At 44.3% G+C, this 22,881-nt stretch overlaps 3 protein-coding genes across 6 annotated transcripts in view; 1 reads left to right on the plus strand and 2 right to left on the minus strand.

Moving 5' to 3' along the window:
• Positions 1 to 832: 832 nt before the first annotated feature.
• LRRC45 (leucine rich repeat containing 45) lies at positions 833 to 13,106 on the minus strand. 2 transcript variants are annotated; one of them, XM_085314386.1, is made up of 17 exons: positions 12,808 to 13,106; positions 11,611 to 11,672; positions 10,650 to 10,720; positions 10,134 to 10,312; positions 9,351 to 9,479; positions 8,625 to 8,737; positions 8,007 to 8,065; positions 7,806 to 7,883; positions 6,722 to 6,857; positions 6,334 to 6,411; positions 6,034 to 6,145; positions 5,788 to 5,858; positions 4,712 to 4,804; positions 4,074 to 4,166; positions 2,977 to 3,150; positions 2,746 to 2,893; positions 833 to 2,306 (listed from the first exon to the last, which is right to left on the minus strand). In XM_085314386.1, exons 1-17 carry the CDS (start codon positions 13,037 to 13,039, stop codon positions 2,110 to 2,112), a joined length of 2,025 nt encoding a protein of 674 aa, XP_085170512.1. In that variant the 5' UTR covers positions 13,040 to 13,106; the 3' UTR covers positions 833 to 2,109. The 2 variants fall into 2 exon arrangements, with proteins under 2 accessions (XP_085170512.1, XP_085170513.1); XM_085314387.1 differs by lacking the exon at positions 7,806 to 7,883.
• CENPX (centromere protein X) lies at positions 13,104 to 14,575 on the plus strand. The gene is made up of 5 exons (XM_085314392.1): positions 13,104 to 13,192; positions 13,268 to 13,319; positions 13,403 to 13,456; positions 13,594 to 13,682; positions 13,859 to 14,575. The coding sequence occupies exons 1-5, from the start codon at positions 13,154 to 13,156 to the stop codon at positions 13,871 to 13,873; spliced, it is 249 nt and encodes an 82-aa protein (XP_085170518.1). The 5' UTR covers positions 13,104 to 13,153; the 3' UTR covers positions 13,874 to 14,575.
• Positions 14,576 to 17,190: 2,615 nt separating this feature from the next.
• Positions 17,191 to 22,881, minus strand: part of ASPSCR1 (ASPSCR1 tether for SLC2A4, UBX domain containing) — a 54,509-nt gene continuing 48,818 nt past the window's right edge. For all 3 annotated transcript variants that reach the window (XM_085314390.1, XM_085314388.1, XM_085314389.1), the window contains 4 exons: positions 20,940 to 20,991; positions 20,154 to 20,223; positions 19,631 to 19,818; positions 17,191 to 18,342 (listed from right to left, as the gene is read on the minus strand). In XM_085314390.1, the coding sequence (XP_085170516.1) occupies positions 18,329 to 18,342; positions 19,631 to 19,818; positions 20,154 to 20,223; positions 20,940 to 20,991 (324 nt within the window). In that variant the 3' untranslated portion in view covers positions 17,191 to 18,328. The remainder of the gene's footprint in view (positions 18,343 to 19,630; positions 19,819 to 20,153; positions 20,224 to 20,939; positions 20,992 to 22,881) is intronic.

A 22,881-nucleotide genomic window follows, 5' to 3' on the forward strand; every position in this document is an offset into this window, starting at 1 on the left:
GCCGTGCAGCCGGCCAGGCGCCCTCGGCGAGGCCCGCAGGGACACTCGAGGGCTGCCCCGGCCACCCGCAGCCCTCACAGCAGGCGCCAGTGCCTCGACAGGAAGTTTTGGGCCGGTTTTCAAAGGGCTTTGAAAGAGAAACGCAGAGTGCTCACATACAGCGGTCTTATCCTGCCCCATCTGCATCATTCCCTCCAAATCCCACACTACTCCAGCCATTGCTTCCTCCTCCTAGCAGCTGAGGAACAAACCACCGGTGAAGGGCAAGTTACTCATATGCGGCCTTTTGAAAGAGAACAATAGATGTTGTATAGAAACTTGAAGAGCTGGTCCGCATACCATATGACCCCCTCCGTCCAGGGTGAAGATTTAAAATCTGGTTGCATTGCAGCTTGCATCATGCAGCCACACTGTAGATTTCACCTCCACCTCCCTACAGAAGTTTCATCCTACCATGCTGAGAAGCAAAGATGCAGCAGTAGGAATCCTACATAACAATAACCTGTGGATTTTTCCATGTTACCAAATATTCTACCAAGAACAGAGACACTCACATAGAGGGACTATTTCTATGTAACAGGCTTTTCTTCTCCCCTCATCTGCTCCTCTACAGATGCCTAGGATCCAGACTACCTAACTACCAGCATAGGCTCTCTCCTCTCCATCAGTAAAAAAAAGCAAGAAGACACTATTGCACTAGGTGACAGCAGAATACTGCAGTAAGTGTCACTGAGGCGCAACTCTTAGCTTCTTTGCTTTTACCTTGGTTCAGAACCTCAGTCTGTATACTTACATAGCTAATTCACCTCATGTAGATTTTCACTGTCTAGTGTTACGGCAAAATGCTAAAGCTCTTTATTAAAAAAGCAGTGCAAAACCCAGTATTTAAAACAGATCATGAACACAAAGCAGGCAGCACACACAGAAAGAAAAGCTTCATTTTTCAGCTGCCTTTTAAAATATGTACTTAAAATTCATTCATTCCCTGCCCCCCACAGACTCAGTGGGGAAAGGAAGAGAAGGCTCTCACATTGGTCTCCTGATAGATTTCACTTTTCTCTGGTTCAGAGCCCTCACATCCCCTCCCCCTTTTCCATGTCACTCAATGGACATCTGTTGCCAAGAAAAGGAAGCAACATCCATCCCTTTGTGCTGTGACGAGCATCTCCCCAGTAGTGGGTCAGAACTATCATACTCTCCGGCCCAAGGCCCAGAAAATGGCACCGAGTTCCAGGATCCTGAGAAGCCAGCAGGATAGTTTTATCATTTGTCATGGTGGAATAAAATCCTGCTGTATTTTGACCAAAAAGATTCCAGCCAAGGGCTGCAGTTCACAATGACGAAAAATAGAAACTGATCCTCTCTGTTTAAATGTCAGTTGATGCTGTAAAAGCTTGAATCATGGCCAAAATTCAGCTGTCCCAAAAGAATATGGATAGCCACTACATGATCCATCTCAGCATAGCTATTTCTATGTGTAATAAGCGCATCTCTGCTGCCCATCGCTACTGCCAGTGCCAAAGAGAGGCAAGACAGAAGAGCCAAAGCGAGCAAATCTGCCCAAGCCTTGTCAGTGGCTCCTTGCATCTGCAGCATTCGGTAAAAAAGCGCAGGTGGCTAAGACCTAGTGTTTCCAGCAGCTTCTGGAGCCCATGTATATGACTTAGAGCAAAGTAAACGGCTCACATCTACAGGGTGCTATAAAAAAATACTTCTGCCTGTCGTTTGCAAAATTTCATTGTGAACAGCCCTGGCATCTGAGTGCTTCAGAATGACCACTTCCCAGGGAACACACAGCACCACTAGTAATGAGAAGGTGCACTGACAGACTAGCACCATACAAAAGGACATTGAAATTGTTTCAAATGCTGTAGCAGTGCAAGGAAAGGGCTCGACATCATGAACTCAGACTCACCTGCCTCTACCCCAACCTTAGATGGTTGCTTCCATCAGTCCTTTATGCTGTCAGTAGCAGGATTTCTCAAGAGCAAGAGAGGATTTTCTTATGTTTGCAATCCCTCATGCCACTCCACTCAGACGAAACTATTCCACTTAAGAACGAGCTGTACCTGAGTTGCTTACCCTATGTGGATTCTTTAGGGCATACTCTCACTTCCTAGGACTGAGGGTTCCCAAGGGGGAGCCCTGCACGTATGCCATGACGGCATTCTGTAAGAAGCTTGCTCGCTGGGCCTCTTCTTCCCTTATCCTGGAGATCTCAGCCTCTTTCATTCTCAGTTTCTCCAGCAGCATGGAGATTTCACCTTCTTTGTCCAGTAGCGCCTCTCGGTGATTACTTGACTGGGCTGGAAAAGAATAACAGCATTACTACAGGAAATCAGGGTATTCCTAGAACAAACAGGAAGAACATGTTGTAGCACAGTCAAGCGCAACGGAATCAGGATGAGTGACAGGCACGTAAGAATTTGCAAGGAGCCTTTAGTTACATGAGACAATGAGAGAGGTTTTGCAAAATGTTACACCTCACTGCGCAGGAAATCTAGATATTTTACTTGCTATGCAGATTGGGGCAGTTAAATTTTGAGTCTTGGTCTTCTCTGTAAATTGAAGGTAAGTATCCCTGTAAGCATACCAGGATTAATTCATGGGTGCATACACAAGCAGGAAACACTGCTGTCACTACCTACAAGGATAAGTCAGCCCCAGGCCCACTGTACAGTGCCCAGCACTACCATTTGATAAGCACGAAAGGATAACCACATATAATCCTGCTACATCCATCACCTTTCAGCTGTCTCTCCAGGGCTGCAATCTTTTCTCTAAGTCCTTCTTGTGCTGTGCGTTCAGCCTGCAGGTGTCCAATCTGCTCCTGTAACTCCACTTTTACTTTATTCACTTCTGTCACCTTCTCTTGTTCTTTATTGTTCAGGTCCTGGCACAAATCCATGAATAACCAAACATCAGCAATTTGCTCTGCTCCAGTGATAAGCATCTCTCTGCTCCCATCCAAATTACCTGCTGAAGTTCCTCTATCTGCCTTCTGAGTCCATCAGCATGAAGGCTTAACTGATTGGCCTTGGCTTGGGCCTCACCAACCACTTGTTTTTGCTTAAGGCAACAGTTATAAGCTTCATCCCGTGACTCAGTCATCAGCCGCAGCTTCTCTTCTAAGTGTTCTAGTCGTTGTTGCTGTAAAATACAAAGGAAAAATAAAAGAAATCTGTCCTTTCCCACTCCTGCAAAAAGATTCTCYCCTTCTTGTCTGCAACAGCACAACGCACCCTTGGTGGAGTCAATTGGCAGCAAAGAACAAAAAAAAGCTTAGCCCTAAAAGATACGGCACATCTCTCTCGCATTCAGGAGAGAATCTAAGCTGCCTTCTGCTCCAAGGAAAACATTCTGATGGAGATGCTGCAAAGCCCAGCTCACTCACTGAAACACAGAGGCACTTCCTCTGGCAGAAGCACCAATGCCACCTCTAGTGTTTACACTTAATGTTACATTGTCTTCTCATCCATATTCTGAATGGTGTGTCCCACCACAGACACATGCCAGCTTGTATGTATTTGTAACCCTGTATACCATTTTCTTGTGATGTTATATATGAGGAAAAATCCTAATAGAGGCTCTTGATGTATTTTCCTCATCCCCTTTTCTCTTTCCCAAGGTACTGACTTTATTGCCATTCTAATGAAGTTCAATTCTACAGTGACAGTTCTTACCCAGCAGCAATAGCCATCTGGGGAAATTATTCTGAGTTCAGAGAAACAGAAGCAGCACATGAAAGCTGCTGATAAACAGAAGGATTGACCTGACTGCTACCTTCAAAAGTTGGTGGCTTAAATGAAACCTGCTACAACAATATCCATATCAATTTTGTTGTTACTTGAAAGCACTGAGCAAGCAAGGATATTGCTTAGATTTTTGAGATAATTCAGGCTTTTCAAAGCAGACTTTTCAGAGCTTCTTCCTTCAGAAACGAGCCTATTTGCAGGACAGTGAAATCCAGAGGCAGGAGTTACTCATCAGTTCCCGAGACAAATGCATAGGCCAGACAACCAAATTCACTCCTTCCTGTAGAGGCAGGGCCCACAGATGGGTCTTCTCCTTACCTCCTCCAGCCGTGCTTGATTCCGAGCTTTTATTAACTCCTCCTCTGCCTGGCCTCGCTCAGTAAGTGCAGCTGCTTTGACTTGGCTTAGCTCCTGCCAAAAACACATAAAAGATCGTTCCAGACAGTGAAGCTGCATCACTGCAACACTGACCAGAAAACAACAGCGGCTTCCAATTGCAGGCTACAAAGTGACACAGCTGTTTCTCTCACTCAGGGGTGAGGTGAGAAGAATCCCAAATTACATACCTTTTCTCACCTTGAGATTGCCAACTAAACTCAAGGAAAGTTTCATTTATAGGTAGGAAAGTAACAGGTGAAACTTTCCAAAGACAGGGGAATAGGAAAGGGCAGCTCTGCATCTAGCTGGGGGAACAGATAAGGAGAAACATGCTACACAACCCACACGGACATAGGAAACTGGCAGAATTGAATCACGATAAGAGTTCAATTACGTTCAATAGAAACTTCATTTTTGCTCAAATCCACAAGTCCAACTTTTAGCTGTGAAACTGAATGTTCCAGTTGTTGTCTTCTGGCATCAGAATAATCTATATAGCTCTCCTGTTAAAATACTGACAGCCTGCTTCTGCCACTGCTACCTGATTATTCCAGGGCACCTGGCGCATCCACTCTCACCTCCTCCAGAGCTATCCTGATGGCCTCCAGCTTCTGGATCCTCTCTTGCATAGAACGTTCACTGGCCTCAATGTTCTGCGTCATACAATCCACCTGCAAAACAGCAGAAACCATTTAAGCAAGTGCCAGAAAAGCATGGATCTCTAGGCATAATATAACATTGCCATTCAGCACGAGAAAGAGTATCCTCTTGTTGACACAGCTACCACCAAAAAGAACTCTTACTTCTCCCACAGAGCTCCAGTAGCAAATTGCAATACAGGCAGAATCAGCTCTCTAGAAACTGAAACTTTAGACAGAGACCCCTTCCAATCCAAGAGGTAAAAGACAGAGTTCGAGCCCTCATCTTCAAGTGGCACAAAACACCAGAAAGAGATTCATTTTCTATTTGTAATGTTGCTGAAATCTTCCTGGCRAATGTCTTTTCTTACAAGATTTCTAAATCTTTGGAGAAATTATTGAGTTATTTTCGAGAGATTCCACACCTCAATAAATACTCTAAATCACAGCCCTATCCACATTCAGACAGAATCCCTCTGCTACATCACAGAGAAAGTATCAGCAAGCTAAACCCCTAACAGGAGGCATGTCTCCATTTGCTCCAGCAATGCACCTTTTATTTCAGTATGACAAGACTGTATATTCATAGTTAACACTATGTAAAACAAGAGTGACATAAGAACATAACAGTTCCTCCAGCCTCTCTCCTTCTCTTCATCCTAACCCTACCCCTAAGACCTTTTGCAGGCCAACCCAGGAAATAGAACCCCATCTCTGGCACGAAGAAGAGTGACATAAAGGACAAGCCTCTTTTGCAGAATCATATACTGCTCTGGCCCATGCTCTTGCAAGCTACAAAGTCTTGCTAGCTGGCAGAATGTCTTGTGATCTTTTCAGCTAGGCTCTGCTTGTAAAAATGGAATTTACTGCTCACTCTAAATCTAAGCCTACCAATTTAAAAACTTTTTAAGAGCATCTGACAGCAAACAACAGCCTCCAGAGAACAAACGGAGGTTTCCATATCTCAGGGCCAAAAATAAGCTAACCTCTGGAGGCTGCAGAAACCCCAGTCTTACCTCTTTTAATCGAAGGGATTCCATGTCTTCAAGGCTTTGTTTAAATCTTCTCTTCTCTACTTCTAAGCGTTCTGCAGATTAAAGGTAAGCAGATTACAACTAGTCTTCCTAGGCCTTTCTGTTACATAGGCCATGTTGGATCATAAACCTTTCCACCGTTTCTCTTTGGTTGTCTCTCACCATTGACTCATGGACAGTAACCCTATCCTGCAGGTGCTCAAGAGCTGTTTCTGCTGCTTCACTCACCCTCAGCCTGCACAGCCCGAAGCTTCAACTCTGCTGTTGTGTTGGTCAAGTCTTGTTTCACCTGGAAGAGCTGATCCTGTTGGACTTTGCACTTCTTCTCCAATTCATCCACCTACAAGGAATTTACCATCATAAAAGAGAAAATCTGAGTTTATCCTGTTATCAGCAGGAGTTGCCTGTACAGAACAATCAGTAGAGACACAAACAGTAGAGACAGTCTGCACAAAGCAGCAGATATACAGAAAGCAGAGGCAATTAGTGCCCAAGTCCCACCTCTCAGCCTTGGGCTTGCTTTTCTACCTGGTTTCTTAGAAGCAGGTTCTTCTCACTGGTAGCAGACAATTCCCGGAAAAGTTTGCCTTCTCTATCAGCACCTTCCTGGAAACAGAATAAAACCAAGAAAAACCTGTCACTCCCTCACCTGAGTTCCTGTACTGCCAACCTACCCCATCCAACACCACATCCAGCTAAATTCAACTCAAGCCAGAGTCACCATGGCTTCACTCTGCACCTAACACTAACCTGTCTATTTTACATAAGAACTTTTGTCAGGCCAGCCATTGTTAATCCACTTGTGGTAAAAGTCATGCTTGCTTATTCCACCCAGCACCCTCCAAATCCACAAGAACCAGGTATGATATGGCTTGGATTGCAACTCTCAAACCTAACCAGGACTTATCCAGCCCACCTGTTTTTGCTGCTGGAGCTCCTTAAGGTGGCGCTCAGCCATGCTAGTTTGTTCCTGTTTCATACCACTTAGCAGCTCTCCCAGGTTGTGCACCTTCTGCTCAGACAGAGCCAGGGCAGCTTCAGTCATCTGCAGCCTACACAGAGAGACACTTTCCAGAGAGTTCTTTCCAGAAGGACATTTCCATTGACTTCTCTACACCATACAGTACAAGACAGGGACACACATTTGGCAGTGGATTAAATCAGGATGGCTGAAAGATGTATTTTTGCCTCTGGGAAAAGGAATTCGACAACCTTTATACCCAGCAGCCTCTACAAACAGTGACCTGGGACTCTTCAGAGCTTGGTGCCCTGCTGTCTCATCCTGTTTTCCTGGTGCTGTTTCCTCTGCCTGGACCCATTCAGAATTTGCACACTCTCACAGGAGAACAAAGCTGGTTATGTTACACCACTGCAAAGTTATTTAAAATTAGGGATAGAATTTTAAACACAGGTATCAGAAGTGACTTGCTTACTCTCTATGTGAGTGATAAAGCCACACTGAAGCACGGCACAAAGAAACTACTTTGAGCTGACAGAATTGAACTAACCAGGCTTGCCAGTGTTGAAGTGACAGCTTAACAGTCTAACGCTACTTTTGGGCAGTTCCAGTTCATTGTTCCTAAACACAGAATCTTATCGGTTAGGTTTCTTCATATGTGCAGTAGTCCCCATGGGATACTGCCAACTGACAGGCAAAGCAGATGACCACAATAGACTCTTTCAGGTTGCAAATAGTTCAAGGAACACACCTGCAGCACCACCTTCCCCCCAGTTCTTTTTCTCTCTTCTCCCTCCGTCATTCACAAGCTCTTACATCAATGCACTCAATTTTTATTTAAGAACAGGCAAAACGTTTACTGTGGAAAAGCCATAGGCCTGATCTGACTACACCTTTTGGGCATTACTGCAGAACTAAGTGAAATACTAAGCCAGCCACTTAGAATACAGAATAAGAAAGATTATTCTCTTTCTTAGTAACTCAGCTCAGCACTGCCTACTACACAGAACAGTGAGAAAGCTAGAGTTTTCCCCCTCCATACTTGGCTTTCAGTGAATTCATAATAGAGTGCTGCTCATCCAGTGCTTCCTGCAGCTGGCTGACTCGTGCTGCAGACATCCTGCATTCAGGAAAGATAAAAATAAATAAATAAAAGGGCTAATATTCTGTTGGCAGCTCTGGTAGAYGGAGAGGGCCCAATCCTGCTGCCAGAGAGCAGAAAGTGCCCAGAAATTCAACTCACCTGCTGCTCCTGGCTATTTCTTCTTTCTGTTTGTCTATGATGTCCATCAAATCCAAGAACTGTGAGCAAGACAAACATCAGTGAGAAAACGAATAGCATCAGCTTAAACCATTTGCATTTCTCATCTTTATCTTCCTAATGACAGCTGAAAACAGGTCAAGACACTCCTGTGAAAGAAAATAACTGGAGGCTAAACAGATTGACTACAGGTCTGATTAAGGTCATCAGCCACAGGAACTCTACAACATTAGGTGTCAGAAGCAAAACACTCATATTTACAGCTTTGTCACTCGGAAAACATCAGAACAGTTGCAAAAGTAGTGGTGGAAGCATGAATGTGGGTGAAAAATCACCAAACTCACGCAGAATCCAAAATGAATATGCTCAGCAGGACATATCTCCATAATACGTGTCATACATTTGATTCCTGGGCAACAGGGCTCAGGGGAAAGAAGCAACATACTAAATAACATCAAGTACTTCTAAAATCTAAAAGATACACATGCAAATTCAGGTGCACAACAGTCCTGTCACTGAATGGTTCATAAGGACATCAGCAAATAGCGTAAGATTCCAGCTGTCTCACTTGAACTGCCAACACATGAGGAAATTGCTGACCTGTTTAGCCTTCTCATTCTTCAAACTCAAAACCTCCTTGCTGAGAACATGGGTTCGATTGTGGGTCTCACTGAGAATTGTCTGACGGTCTTGGTTGTGATCCAAAGCTTGTTCTGACATAGAAAAAGCAGGAGAGCATGAATATGTTTCTATAGCAACACAATAGCAAGCATTGCTATAGAAGACGGTACTATAGCAGCCAGGTGTCATTCTGTCTATCAGAAGCACCAGGATAGTAGCCTCTCTCAGACTGGTCTGTGTACAGAGACCACTTTCACCTTAAGGACATAATGGAGGGGAATCAAAGAGAGTAGCATATACCAAGTTATCAACACCCCAGCCACATGAGAACAGTTCAGCTCCAGTGTAAGTAGGACAATGACAAACAATGACAAAGGACATGCTACATTAACCAAATCTAACTGACCATTGGTTACTCAGAGACAAAGTAACTCAGCCCCAAGTTCTTCCATGTTCACATGACATGGCAGTCTAACTCAATCCAAATTATTTCTTCCTCTTGCTGGTAAAAATGACATCTCCCATGTAAGCAGCCCTCATTACAGGGCAAGAGGAAGCCATGCAGGGCAACACTGTGTATATGCTGTTAAGATAGGAAGTGGATGAGGGTGGCTCTCTTTTGGAGCAGTAAATATCCAATGTCCCTCGAGCACTGAGTTAGGAGGAGACTTACAGATTCTTTCCCATGCAACAAGTACTGCTTACCCACAGCCTTCAGGATATCACTGGGAACATTGTTCCCAGCCAGCTCCAGTCTCTTCAGGGTCTTGTTGCAGCGCAGGCAGTTCAACAAAGCTCGGCCACCCAAAAGCCCAATATTATTCCAGCGCAAATCTACATGGAAAGCAAACTTTCATCCAGGTAGTCACTCAAAATCTGCTGAGAGATACAGCACTCAGGAGTAACCATCCTCCTCACACATCTGCAGGCATGGTTAACTAATCCCAGAAGGGCTCAGCTCTTGCTATGTCCCCTTGCAAGATGAACAAGAGGAGGAAAAATGACTGACAAAACAGGAATGGAGAGAATGAATCTTAAGCAGAGTTATGTGCTGGGAGCTGTCCCAGCTTGACAAGGGAGTAAATCATGCCCCTCACATCTTCACCTTATAAGAGTTCCTCATTGAGGACAAAGCAAGTGTAAAGTAAGTCTCAGAGCCTGATATGAGGCATGCCAACAGGATTCATGAATGGGAATAAACCCACTCCCTCCTCCACTAGGAACTGTTCTGCTCCAAGAACATAATCTTCATCTGCAGGTTTGGTTCCAGAGATGCCAATTACAGTTCTCACCCCTCAAAAGCCATAGGGCTGTGACCTCTGTTCTCTGCACAGTCTGCAAAATGGGAAACAGGAGTGGGAAATAGGAATGAAAACACTGAGCAGTTTGCAGAGATCCAGGCAGGCTGCAATCAACCTGAACACACCCGAAACGTACACATGTACGTTTTTGTATGTGTTTGTGAGCGGACAAATTGGTCACTCTTACCTAGCTCCTGCAGGCTGGCATTTCGTTTCAGTGCCATGGCCAGTTCTCCCGCCCCYTGATGGTTGATCTGGTTATTGCGTAAATCTAGCCGCTGGAGAAAGCTGTTTGCTCCCAGTCCCTGGCAGAAAAAGGAGAAGCCCTCTTCCCACACACCCAGGCTGTTCCATTCCAAGATTAAGCTAGGGAGGGAAAGATCAGATAGGATTGGAGTTTGTCCTGTAACCTGGCAGTTTTAACAGCCTGCATAATATCTGAATGGGACACGGTACCTATTCAGATACCCATCTCCACAACAGAGACTCAGTTTCAGAGAGAAGGGTGCTGCTAAGGCCCTGCATCTTCACAAAGGGCACCCACCAGTTCTCACTCCTTCACCTGACCCATCTCTCACAAGAAAGGGCATCACCTGACATTCCTCCTGCCCAAGGAAAAACATCCTCACCCCTCATCCCTTTCCAATTTTGTTCTCCATCTAACAGGAATATAATAGAAAGAGAGATATGTGCAGCTTTTTACCTCCTGATGGATTTGTTCTGCCTAAGAAGTTTTCCCAAAGCTTCTGCTCCTACGACTCGCAGGTTATTTCCCTGAAACAAAAGTGCTAGGCAATCAGAGAGTTATGCCATGCCCCAATCCAGCTAGCACATCAAACAGCACCAGGTGTAGTTCAGCTGTAATGTGGACTTTTGCCTGCCAAAGATGGTCTGAACAACATTTGTTTCACGTGTCAATGAGCCTTCCAGAAAGCAAAACCTCCCTGGAAGAATGATGGATATTCTTCCCAGACATTATGACTAAGAACATTTGACTGGGCTCACAAAAATCACAGGACAGCAAAGGATCAATATGGTCCATAACAGGATAAAAAATGTTGATTCTAGATGAGCAGAACCATTGTAATATGCTTCATTAAGAGCACCTTGGGTAATACCAATGCAGATGAGAAAGAAAGGTCTGATATAGTTTATTATTGTAGATAATAAGGAACAGCTATGTCCTACAGGAACAGAGATTAGAAAGGCCCTCTAACAGCAAAGTGATCACCACATATGAAAATACATGATTAGTTACAAGTCCCAAGCTAGCAGAAGAATACCAACAAACTCAATGAACTCCACAGAAGAGCGAGTCRAGCAACTATTAAGTCAGTGATTAATAGAGAAACTCAAAGAAAAGTCTATATATCCCCTATCTGACTGAGCAGCAATCAACAAAAAATATGCAGCAGTAACTCTAGCAAAACAAAAGAACTGGAAAAAAACCACAGAGAGAGATAAATTACCAAGTAATTTGGGGGCTGCTGTAACATGGTGGATAAGGGGAGAGGACCAAGTCACTCAAGAAGTGGAAATTTACAGGACTACACATGCTGCAGAACAATCCTGTACCAGGRTTTTCTATTCCTAACTCCCACTAAAACTGTGCTCTTACTCCCCTCCCTCCTTCTTTGTTTCGTTTTATGCTTACTCTAACTCACCTTCAAATCCAAACACTTGACTGTAGTGTTGGAGCAAAGCCCATGCAACAGAAGTTTGACACCTGGATAGAAAAAAAGAAAAAAAGAAGGCTCTTTACTTCACACATGTAATCTTATCCCTGAGCAGGAAGGAAGTGTGATTTCAACCAGCCAGCTCAGGAGATATGGCTACAACAAAGCATCTCACTCAATGAACAGTCAGTGCTGCTGGGAAGTGCGAGTCTGAAGCCCCAAGGGTGGAGATTATATATTCCTAGAAAAAGAGGAACCTAGACAGAGAACTGCATCTTATACTATATACCTTCTTAACACAGCCATTAAAACAGCCAGGTCCAGACACACCACAAAGACAGGATGATCGCTGGCTTAATCTGYCTACACAACAGAGGTTGAATAGAGAATCACCCTACTATGTCCTACAGAATCCTAATCCAATACGTGCTGGAATKAATGATCTAGTGATTACAATTAACAGATTATCATTCTAATCATCACAGCCTCTAATAGCAGCCACCAAGAACCCCTTCATGCACATGCACAGTCAACAGGCCCTTGAACGCAGAAGGAAAACACCTCTGTTCACAAGCACGTTCAGACTATGCTGTTGTCTCACTGTCTAGTCAAGATCACACAAATTAATTTGGTTGAAACAAGAAATATTTATTCTCTAGTCTGTTGTCTTTGCTAACAGATGATTCCTGAAGATCAACAATTACGTTTTATATTGCTATTGGGCCCCTACTACCTCAAAGGCTGCGATACAGTTCCCTTGCTGCCTGCAGCCTGACCACAATTAGGGCTCCACTGCAACTTCTCAGTCGAATTCTGCCTGGCAGCTCAGGCCTGGAGGGCCAGCATGCCCCTGACCAGGCACAGGGCAGGGCCGCAGCCACTGAGCACGCCACGGCTGCAGACGCCAGAGCACCTCCCTATCGCATTCACCGTGGAGAGGGTTTTGGCCTCCTATTTGTGGGTCTCCTATACAGGGTGAGAAAGTGCCAGGAAGGCGAGCAGGGAGCAAGGCTGGGGGCATGTGACTGGGCCTCGAAACAGCCTAGCAAGAGTAGGGCCAGCCTGCGAGGTGCGAATGCCACGCCGCTCTGGCTAACAACGGCCGGCGAGGCCCCGGCACGAGGTCGGCCACGGCGCCCACGGGGCACCGGAGCGGGCGGCCCGCGAGGCCCTACCGCGGCCCACCTTCCTCACTGAGCCCGCAGTCGCCAAGCGCCACCTCGGCGAAGGGCGCAGCGCCGGGCAGCAGCCGGCCCAGCGCGCCGCACGTCTCCAGCGAGAGGCTCTGCGCCGCGAGGTCCAGGCGGCCGCGCCCCGGCACCGCGCCGGGCTCCCGCAGCCGCCGCAGCACGGCCTCCTGCGGCGCCGCGCCGCCCGCCTCGCAGAGCCGCGCGTAGGCCCGCCGGAACTCCTCCATGATGGCCGCCGCCGTAGGCCGCGTCTCCCCGCCCCTCCCGCCTCGAACTACAGCTCCCGGCGTGCCCCGCGCGCTTCCGGGGCGGGGCGCGGCGCGGCGCGGCGGGAAGGCGCCATGGAGGAGCGGGCCGGGCGCGCCGGCGGCTTCAGAAAGGTGCGGCGGGGCCGGGCCGGGCCGGGCCGCGCCGCCCTCCCCCCACCGCCCGCACTCATTGCTCCTTGCCCGCAGGAGACCGTGGACCGGCTGCTCCACCTCCACTTCCGGGACGGGCGGACCCGAGGTAGGGCGGCGGGCCGGGCCGGGCCGGGCGGGCCGGGCCGGGCCGGGCCGCGCCCGCCCTCCACGAGAGCTCTGTCGTTGCAGTGAACGGCGAGGCGCTGCTGCTGGCGGCGGAGATGCTGAAGGTGTTTGTCCGCGGTGAGCCCGCCCGCCCTCTGCGCGCTCCGAGCGTGCCGGCACTGCGGGCCTAGGGAGCTCGTGGGGCCGCGCCGYCCTCCGCGCGCCGCCGCACGGGCACCGCTGCCCCTAACGCTTCCCTTTCACTCGCGTTGCAGAAGCGGCCGCGCGAGCAGCGCGGCAGGCTCAGGCAGAGGACCTGGAGAAAGTGGATATCGAACATGTGGAGAAAGTGCTGCCACAGCTGGTATGTAAAATATCCTGTTAACAGGATAAGGATGTGGACTCAAGCAGCTTAATCCCCTTGCTTTTCAGAGATGTTTGGCTAGTCAGTAATATCCTTATGGGGCTGCTGGGGACCCAGCAGATGTGGTGACTGGCTTGCTCCCTTTGGAAACTAAAGCAGCTGCTGCTCTCTTACAGCTTCTAGACTTCTAGAGACTCAGTGAAGCAAAGATGACATGCCAGCTGCTAGCAGAAGACCCTGATCTGACAGTGAACATCTGGATTGTTATCCTCGGAGTTTAGCTCTAGGAAGAACAGCATCACTTTCTTCTTTTTCTGCCATATTGTTTCTGTTTCCTCTTTCCTTTACCAAGCATGACAAAGCCCTAGGCAACTACACTGTCAGATGGTATTTTTGGGAGGAGGCTGCCACATTTGTTTTGGTAGACTAGGCGTGCAACAGGTTTTCATCTTGCTGCCTTATTCCTGCAACAGTAGCTTGTACCCCACAGCATAGGTAAGGTGCTGCTGCTTTCTCAGATTACATGAGAAACAGGTGCTGCTTCACTGAGATGCAAGGCAAGACTTAATAGCTGGAAATGTCATTCTAACTGCAGGCTCTCATCACCTCAGCAGGCAGCTGTGGCAGAAACTTTAGGTCCAGCTCCATGCCTGTCYAATGAATGGTTTGTTAACAGAAGCTCAGTTACAGGCTCTTGCCAAAAGCAGATATCTGATCTTTATTTTATAAATAAACAGTGTCTGTTCCTCAATACCTTCCAGTATTTCTTCAGGGCTCTGACATCAAAGAATGCTTAGAACCTTTTAACTACTTGATATTCTCCTCAGAAGCTGCTTCCCTCTGCTATAAATTTGTTCTCACAAAGAAACATCAATAAATCAAAGCCAAGTCTCCTTCCCTTGTACAGGCTCTTTGCTGCAGTTAATCATCGAAAGTCAAGTTGCTTCAAAGACTTGCACAGTTTCCACACACACCCTCTTTTCTAAATCTTTGTAGGACGAAAGGAAAAAAAACAGAATAACAAACAGCATGTGTGAGAATCCCACATCATGGGACAGGCTGGCCCCTCAGCCAGCAGGGTGGGGGAACTGAAATAAGAAACCTTACACATGTAGGCAGGAACCACACAACTGAAGCAGCTTTGCTAGGAAACACACAGCTTGCTACAGCAAAAGCAGCTGACAGTACTGTGTTTTAAAGATTGCATGTTGTCTGTTGCTGGCTATTTGAAGTCTTTAGTAAGAGTTGTTCCCCCCCACCGTCCAATTGGTAACTGTAGTAGGCAAAGACTCAGGAGGTGACTGTACTTGTTCAGCCAAGAACTATCAAGGTCCTTAGTCAGGGCACCAGCCACTTGGAAACTTCAACTAAAACCAGAATTTAATGCACATTCTTCTTGGTGACAGTACCACCTTAAGCAGTCTCCCCATCCCTCTACACTGCAGCCTGTTTGCCAAGACAACTGTTTGTGCAACTGCACAATGAAACTAATGAAAGAACAGACCCAGTTCAGCATTCAGTCCCACAACCATACTGGCATAATAGGCAGTATCAAAAAATATAGGTAGTAGTATCTTTGAATGTCCAACTACAACTCAAGGGATGAATTCAACTATATAGCAGAAGTAAGATTGAAGCAAATCCAGCTTACCATGTAGTGGCAGGGTAGGAATCCATATAGCAGCTTCCTTGGTGAGGAGCCTGCAGTTTTAAACATCAGGGCATCTTGCCTGTTTTTTAAAGAATACAGTCCTTTCTTGCCTTATCCAGATTTCAGATTCTCACCCTCCCATCCATTCTGTCTCCTAGTGACACGGATGGTCAAAACTGCTGCCCTAAAAAGACGTGAGTTCACTTCCCTGAYGTACTTGGTCCCTACACCAGCTTTCTTGCCTAAAGATGACTGCAGATGTAGATGTTAGTGGTAGAGTGCTATTTTAACAGCAGCAGCTAAAACTAACTATTGTTTGTGTAGGGGAAGGGGCGTAAGACCTCTGGTGTAGCTCTCAAAAGTACCAATTTTCCATCCTACTGAAACAGACAGGATTACAGTGGGTTTGATGCTCTACTGTGTTACACAAGGGACATGTTGGACAGAACTGACTTAAGTAAAGCACACAGCAGGATGAAGTTGGCTGCAGAAATCAAAGGCAAAATGTTACCTCTTCTCCAGAAGCATCATCCCACTGGCACAGCCAATTACAGCATAACTGGAGAAAACAGTTGCATCTTGATCTTAAAATCATTAGAAAGTTCAAACTGGGGATCCAGCTAAACCCAACATCGTTCCTGCAGCTGCTGCTCRTATCCAGCCACAGCTAAAAATAAACTGTGCCAAAATTTGTTAGTGTCTCCGCTGGGTAAAGTCACACCTAACTGCTCCTGTGAGCACCAGTTAGGTCCTGACAGACCAGACCTTAGTCTTGTCCTCAGTCCTGTACTTAACCCATGAAACTGCTCCAGTAATAATGTTTTTGTTATTTGTGTTCCTAAATTTTTCTTTCTTCCATTTGCCCATACCAGGTCCTTGCAGGTAGTTAGGGTGCCAGTTCTCTATCACAACTGTTGTAATCAGAAGAACTAATCAGAATAATAACATCAGCATAGTAGCTGATGTTGCCTGGGGCCTTCAAAGAACAAGACGAAGGCATCTGAAGGCGTAGAACAACTTCCTACCAACCAGACTGCTACTTTTATTCTAAATCAGTAATACATGAAGCAGCACTAGTGTGAGTATATAATCACCTATCATCAGCTCTGGCTATTTGTTGGCCASAAATATATCCTGCACAAATTCGGCAAAGCAGCCCTAACCACAGTCTACCTCTGGCTTCCCTGAGTTGAATAAGCCTGACATAGCACCTGAACCAAGATGCAGATAGTACTCTGGAGATTAGGCTTAACCCATACTTGATCCGCTGAAGTAATAAGCTTTAAGCAGTACTTTAATCTTCTTCATTTTGCTGTAGTATGTCTTTCATAGGCAGTCTGTCACGTTCCAGGAAAGCTTGCTTTCCATAGAAATGATTATTTAGAGCAGCAGCTGTACACAGTGCTCCTGCATTCTCCACTGCCAGTGCCCGCACACGTTCCCTGTCTTTTCATGTTTGGGTGTCATATAAGAAGTCAATTTTTTTTCCCTACAGCACTCTGCTTCCTCCACTTGGAGTTTGAGTTTCCTTTTCTTCTTCCACCTTTCTTTCATGCCTCCCCCTCCCTCTGAGTTTCTTCAAAGCATCTGGGAACATTTGGAAGTAATTAGACCTGAAGGGAAATGCTGGCCAGGCTGCGAGACAATGACAAGTGCCAGGAACCCTGAGTGCCCTTTCTAGCCACTTTGAAGTTCATTCAGATGGTACAAAGCTCCGTTTTACTTTGTTGAAAAAAAAATGGGGGGATGGAATGAGGCATGACAGGCCCAATGAACAGGGAGCAGGCTCTTGTGAACTGACAAGAGAAATAGCATTGGGGGAAGAAACACATTATCAAAGAGACCGACAAAAAGGCCTTCTATGGCCACTCCGCTTTATTACATCTGCAAATTGTGCAGGTGCATACATAGTTTAGGGAATAAGTGTCTACACAGGGAGAACAGAAAACAAATTCTAAGTCTTATTGCCCTAACATGGAACCCTAATTGTCCAACATGAATCACTGATTCATGGAGGAGACTTCAAATAAAATACAGCACCAGAGCCACTGTGGCACTATACAGCTCATCTCCAGGGCAGACAGTTCTAAACAATAACATTCATCTCCATACATCTCAAGAGGCAAAGATCTAGGCTAGTGCTCCCTTCCCTACACTAATTGCACTGCAGAAAAGTGCTATTCTGCTGTGAAAACACTCAGACCACAGAAGTCAGTTAAGATGGAAGGTCACACAAAGAGACCCTTTCACTGGGTGTTTTTTTACTCATTAGAACAGTAATTAATGATGTTAATTATGTGTAATGGAGGAAAGAAAAAGCTTGAGGCATAAAAAACTCCACACGCATTCTGTTAACAGGTACTTGTGTTTTTGTTAACAAGATTCTGTCAACTGAAAACAGGTAAGTGCAGCAAACCAAGAGGTTCACAGGAAAAGCCTAATTAAGCTGTTATGAATGACCTGTATGTGCCTTCTTCACCCGCTTTCAAGCAACCTATGCCCAGAATTACAGGAGCACTAACCTCAACCAGCAGAAAGCAAAGAGGACTCTTGTTCTAGGCAGCACTTAACTACAGGTAAAACTGAATCAACTTGTTATCTTGTTGCTAGAATTCAGGCAGCTAGACTATCTCAGGTTATCTCTGAAGACAGAACTGGGAAGATTTGAATTTCAAAATATAGAAGGAAGCAAAGTCCATAAGAGAGAGTAACTAGGAAATATCTCTCTTCAATTTTCTATTCATATTATCTGCATGCAAGCAATCTTAACTTTAACCTCTGACTCTGCTTCTATAGTCAGAAGGACCACAAGGTAGGCCTTCCACTCTTCCAAAAGGGGAAATTGGCAGGTTGAATAACAATTTTCTACTTATAACTCATGTTCATATAGATTAGGTCTCTCCAGGGCCACCAGCAGTTTCTTACAAATTCTGAAGTACTTCATCAGGAAAGAAGCACAGCTGACTGCTACACTAATCCAGCAGCCGAGAATGTTTCATCTCTTCCCACCTACAACACAAACATAAGAGCATTAGAACACAAAATATATGATCTGCACTGCACAGTTTCTAAATAACAATCTCTTTGCTGAGGGTGCTATACACCATTGTGGTTAGGCAAGAGTTAGGTAGTATCTAGGTGTAGTTCTTAGTGAGATGGAATGGTGAATGCAACACAACTTCTACAGGAGGGAACTTTGTCATACAGAAGTATGCTATTAGCTTTTCATATCAGCTATTCATGAGTAAGCCAACTAGGTAGGTAAGATTTTTTTTTGTACTTTATCCAAATACTCTTTACTGGAGAAAGAAAGTTCTCCCTTCATAAGTGGAATGCTTCAAACGTCCTGCCTGTACTGTTTCCCACATTACCTGCATCAGTATTCCAGAGGTAGTCTAAAGCAGAGCAGTTACAGCAGGAAAACAGCAACCCACTGACTGCAGGATTCCAGCAATCATTTCACACCTTATGCTACACTTGCTGGAGCTGATGGCCCCAGAGTGTCTTCCAAGAATCAAATACTACAATTCTCATTCAAGAAGTAAACATTTGGCATTGTTAGCCATGAAATTCCAGATAATACTTCCCACTTCTACTGCTGTTTAGTGAGTTGATTTAACTTTTTTCTTCTTTACCACTGCATCAAAAAGTGAATACCGACAATCATTTAATTCTGGAATCCTTTTTATAGTTATTTTGTATTTTGTGCAAGTTCTCACGTAAGAATGCATATCAGCTATTGGTTTTGAGATTGAAAACAAGGCTGCAGTTTTCTGATCAGGATAAACCAAGAACAAATTCATAATAGAAATTTGTTTGCAATCTTAACTATAGAAAATTACTACTGTTTTGCAATAAAGACTAAAAATAAAAAGATCTACTCAAAAATCAAGGAAAAGGAAAATACTAACACAGACTACACCAGTAAAACAAACAAACAAAAAAAATGGTGAAGTTTAATAGATGACAAGGGCCCTTCATAGGCATAGTATCATGTCTGTTAGTATTTGAACTACACTGGCACAATTAAGACCCCAGAACATTAAATGATTTCAGCCATACGGATTAGATGCCAGACTCAACACTGCACAGAACAAGTATTCAGCTACTTTTCCAATTAAGGATGAGTTTCAAGCTACAAACTGATTTGTGATTGTCAAGTGTTCAAGTCCATGCCCTGCAAGCCTTCTCGTGTCACCTAAGAACAGTCTCAACATCCAACATGTATGGCACAGAGGAGCCTGCCTTCCTGGGGAGTTCACTAGGAGAAGAGCTCTCCTCTGATCTCATATGATACCTGGCAGCTTCAGCCATTTGGGTATCTTCCCAGGGACCCTACTCATCAGCTGTGGAACTTCATGTACTCTCGCTCGTTCCAGTTGCTCATCAGTCTTTTTGTCACTTTCCCCTTCAGGTTCAGCCAGGGATGGAACTGTTGATTCTAAAGACGATGAAGCAGAAGGAACTACTGCTTTGGACAAACATCTGCAGAAAAAAGAAGCAACAAGAATAACTTCATTTTTTCATAATAGGCCCCATATGCCACCATCTCTACACTTTCAAAGTCAGATTGAAAAGGCTCTTCCTTCTTATGACAAAGGCCCTAGGATTTACTTGATTTAGTCACTGAAATCCTACTACACAAAGAAGGACTCACAAAACTATAAAGCCAAGTATGTTTGTGAACCATGACTGTATGAAGGAGAAATTCAAGCCCTAGTTCCTTCAGATCACATTTCTTTCTAGAAAGACAGGCTCATTTCATGCTTTCCCTCCCTGAAATATTCACTCATTTGCAATTCTAGTCAGTCCCAACATACCTGGCTATTAATAAATCAGCTGTAGAAGGGGAAACTGCAGAGTGCAGCAGGTCCGACTTCAGGTAACAATCTGTTTAAAATGAAACTCAATGAAATCTGAAGGCTTGTTTGGTAAGATAAAGACATCAGTCACCACAGAATCATGCAGCTCTAGGCTCAGCAAATGCCTACAATATGTTTTAGTGAATCTCCATCTTCTTCCACCAACTGACAAATAGGATGCTTTTAAATTCTGCCAGTTTCTTTAACAGCTCAAGGTGCCTACTTCATCATTCAAAACGCAAGATCTTGACATCTTCTTTCAGTGATCACTGCATCTCAATCTACTCTATGAAGTTTTCTTTACTCTCCAGGAGAAATAAGAATTCTGAGCATAAACCAGAGGTGTCACAGAATCAGAGCTTCATATCTCCAGTTAGTCCACTACAATAGGAAGTCTGTAAAGACATTTCATAGTTGCTTGCCTAGTTAACATTTTGAATAATGGCATTTTCTTCTAGAGAGTTGTTCTTCTACCATTCCCATAGTAGATACTGCCTATTTCGTAGCCTAACACGTTTCACAAGGAAGTTGCTCACTTTATGTTTGTGATCAAGCTAAATGGTGCCAAATCCAGTTTCAACAGGTCCAAGCTACTTTTCAGCAATTCAGAATGGAAATACTTATCAGCATTCTCAGGGTCCACTTTATCTTTTGTTAGAATAAATCTGAGGGAAACAATGTAATTCTTCTGGGTCTACTGTAGCAGCTGTGCAGCCAGCTGAAGAAGAAAGGAAGCTCACTCACCCCTGTACTCCTCAGATCCAAAATGAATGACAGCAGCTGGAAAGAGTTTAGCCTGCAGCAAAGGGAAAAAAGAAGAGATCACTGGTTGTAGATGCTTCCACAGTCAGCTGTGGACATTGCAGACAAGTTAAGACAGCTATGGACAAATTTACAGAGCTTAAGATCAGGTCACTGAGCCATCTATAATTCAGAAAAGTCTAAACTTTTCTAGAGCATAGGGCATGCCAATTAAGATGAGGCACAACAGTATGAAAATTCCACTACACAGATGATGAAACCTGTACAAGTGCTCACTGTGCTGATGACCTGTCATTTGTTCTCCTCTGCCCCCTGTGTCTGAGGCCATTTTATTTTACCCACATTCTGCAGTGCTGAGCAAATAATGTGGRTATGTTTAAGCATCTTCCAAAACCAGAGTGGATGATAGTAAGAGAAGAAAAATCCACCTATGCCTTCAGGAGTCTATTTCAGATTAACCTATTACATTTCTATCCTGTTTCTAATTGGAATTTGTCTGGTTTCAACAGCTTTCCAGGAGGCACTTTATCCTTTTGAAAGTCCAGTCTGAATTACTAGTTCCTATCTGAATAATTGCTGTATTCAAACATATTTTGCAGTAGTTTAGCTCATCATGTGATCTACATAACTGTAGGACTGCCTTTTTGATGCCAGTATTCATCACTCTGATGATCTTCATGCTTTTATATATTTACCTTCAAAATAGATAAAAATAATAAACAGTGTGTGCCCAAAATTAATCACAGTAGAACACTAGCTGCTTGTGTTTTTTAATAATTCCTCATTGACTGTTATTTGAGATGTCAATTAGCTGAATCTTAATTCATTCAGTATGTGCTTTAATTACCTTGTGTAGCATATTCAAAAATAATAAATACATATATATGTATACACACACACACACCCCTCACGAAGCACTGAATCAAATGAAAGTAGCTTATAGGCAACTAGATTTCATGGTTGGTTCCATGATCTCTTAAGTACTGACGCCATGTAGAAAGGCCTGTGATAAAAGGATAATGCCCCAGTGCCCMCAATAGTGGAAAGATGCAAGACAGTGCCTGTCTTGCTGGGAATAGCTCCAGAAATAACACACCACAGTACTTCATGCCTCTTATCTTCCCTAGCTCCCCAGTGCTCCACAGAAGCAACTGCCTGTTGCAATTCACTTGTTTTTCTCCAATTATTAAAAAAGCAGCAAATCAAAACAATGAAGTCAAATGACTTAGTGGTCATCTCACCATCATCTCCTTCCACTGCTTTATCCTCATGTCATGCTATGGCTCAGTAGCTTTATCCAACTACCTCTCCATGAAAAAAATTTTAATACAAAATACAAATTATACTTGATGTTTGACATACTAACTGATTAGAAGGAATTGTATCATTGAGAAGTAATTTGTCAGTAGCTCATATGATGACCTCCTGCATGAACAATTGTAAACATACAAGAAAATCTGTTCTTGACTAATTCTAAGTAACATACAGGATCAGCTTAAAGTTGTAATGGGAAATAAGCCAATAAATACCAGTGATCACAACATAGTAAGATTCAGCATCATAGGGAATGAAAAGGTAGGAAAGAACACAAACTTTTTGTTTTAGAAAAAGAGAGTTAATAAATTAAGCATGCTGGTTAAAGATCTTGAAGGATTGGATCAGAGGAAATGAAGTAGAATCCTTAGCTGCTGAATAAATACTACTCAAGAAAAAATGGAGTCTCAGAAACATTATGCAGCCTTAAATAAATAAATAAATAAATAAATAAATAAATAAATAAATAAATAAATAAATAAAGCGGGGAGGCAAGAATTAAAGGAAGCTGGCAAATGTCATTTAGCTGTAATTCAAATATAACAAAGATCTTTCAGACTTTTATAACTAATGCTTGTGAAGCCAATAATAAGAAACAAAAGCCACAGCA

Source organism: Rhea americana, unplaced genomic scaffold (genome assembly GCF_003343005.1).
Source record: "Rhea americana isolate MKP2758 unplaced genomic scaffold, rheAme1 scaffold_402, whole genome shotgun sequence".
Classification (NCBI taxonomy): domain Eukaryota; kingdom Metazoa; phylum Chordata; class Aves; order Rheiformes; family Rheidae; genus Rhea; species Rhea americana.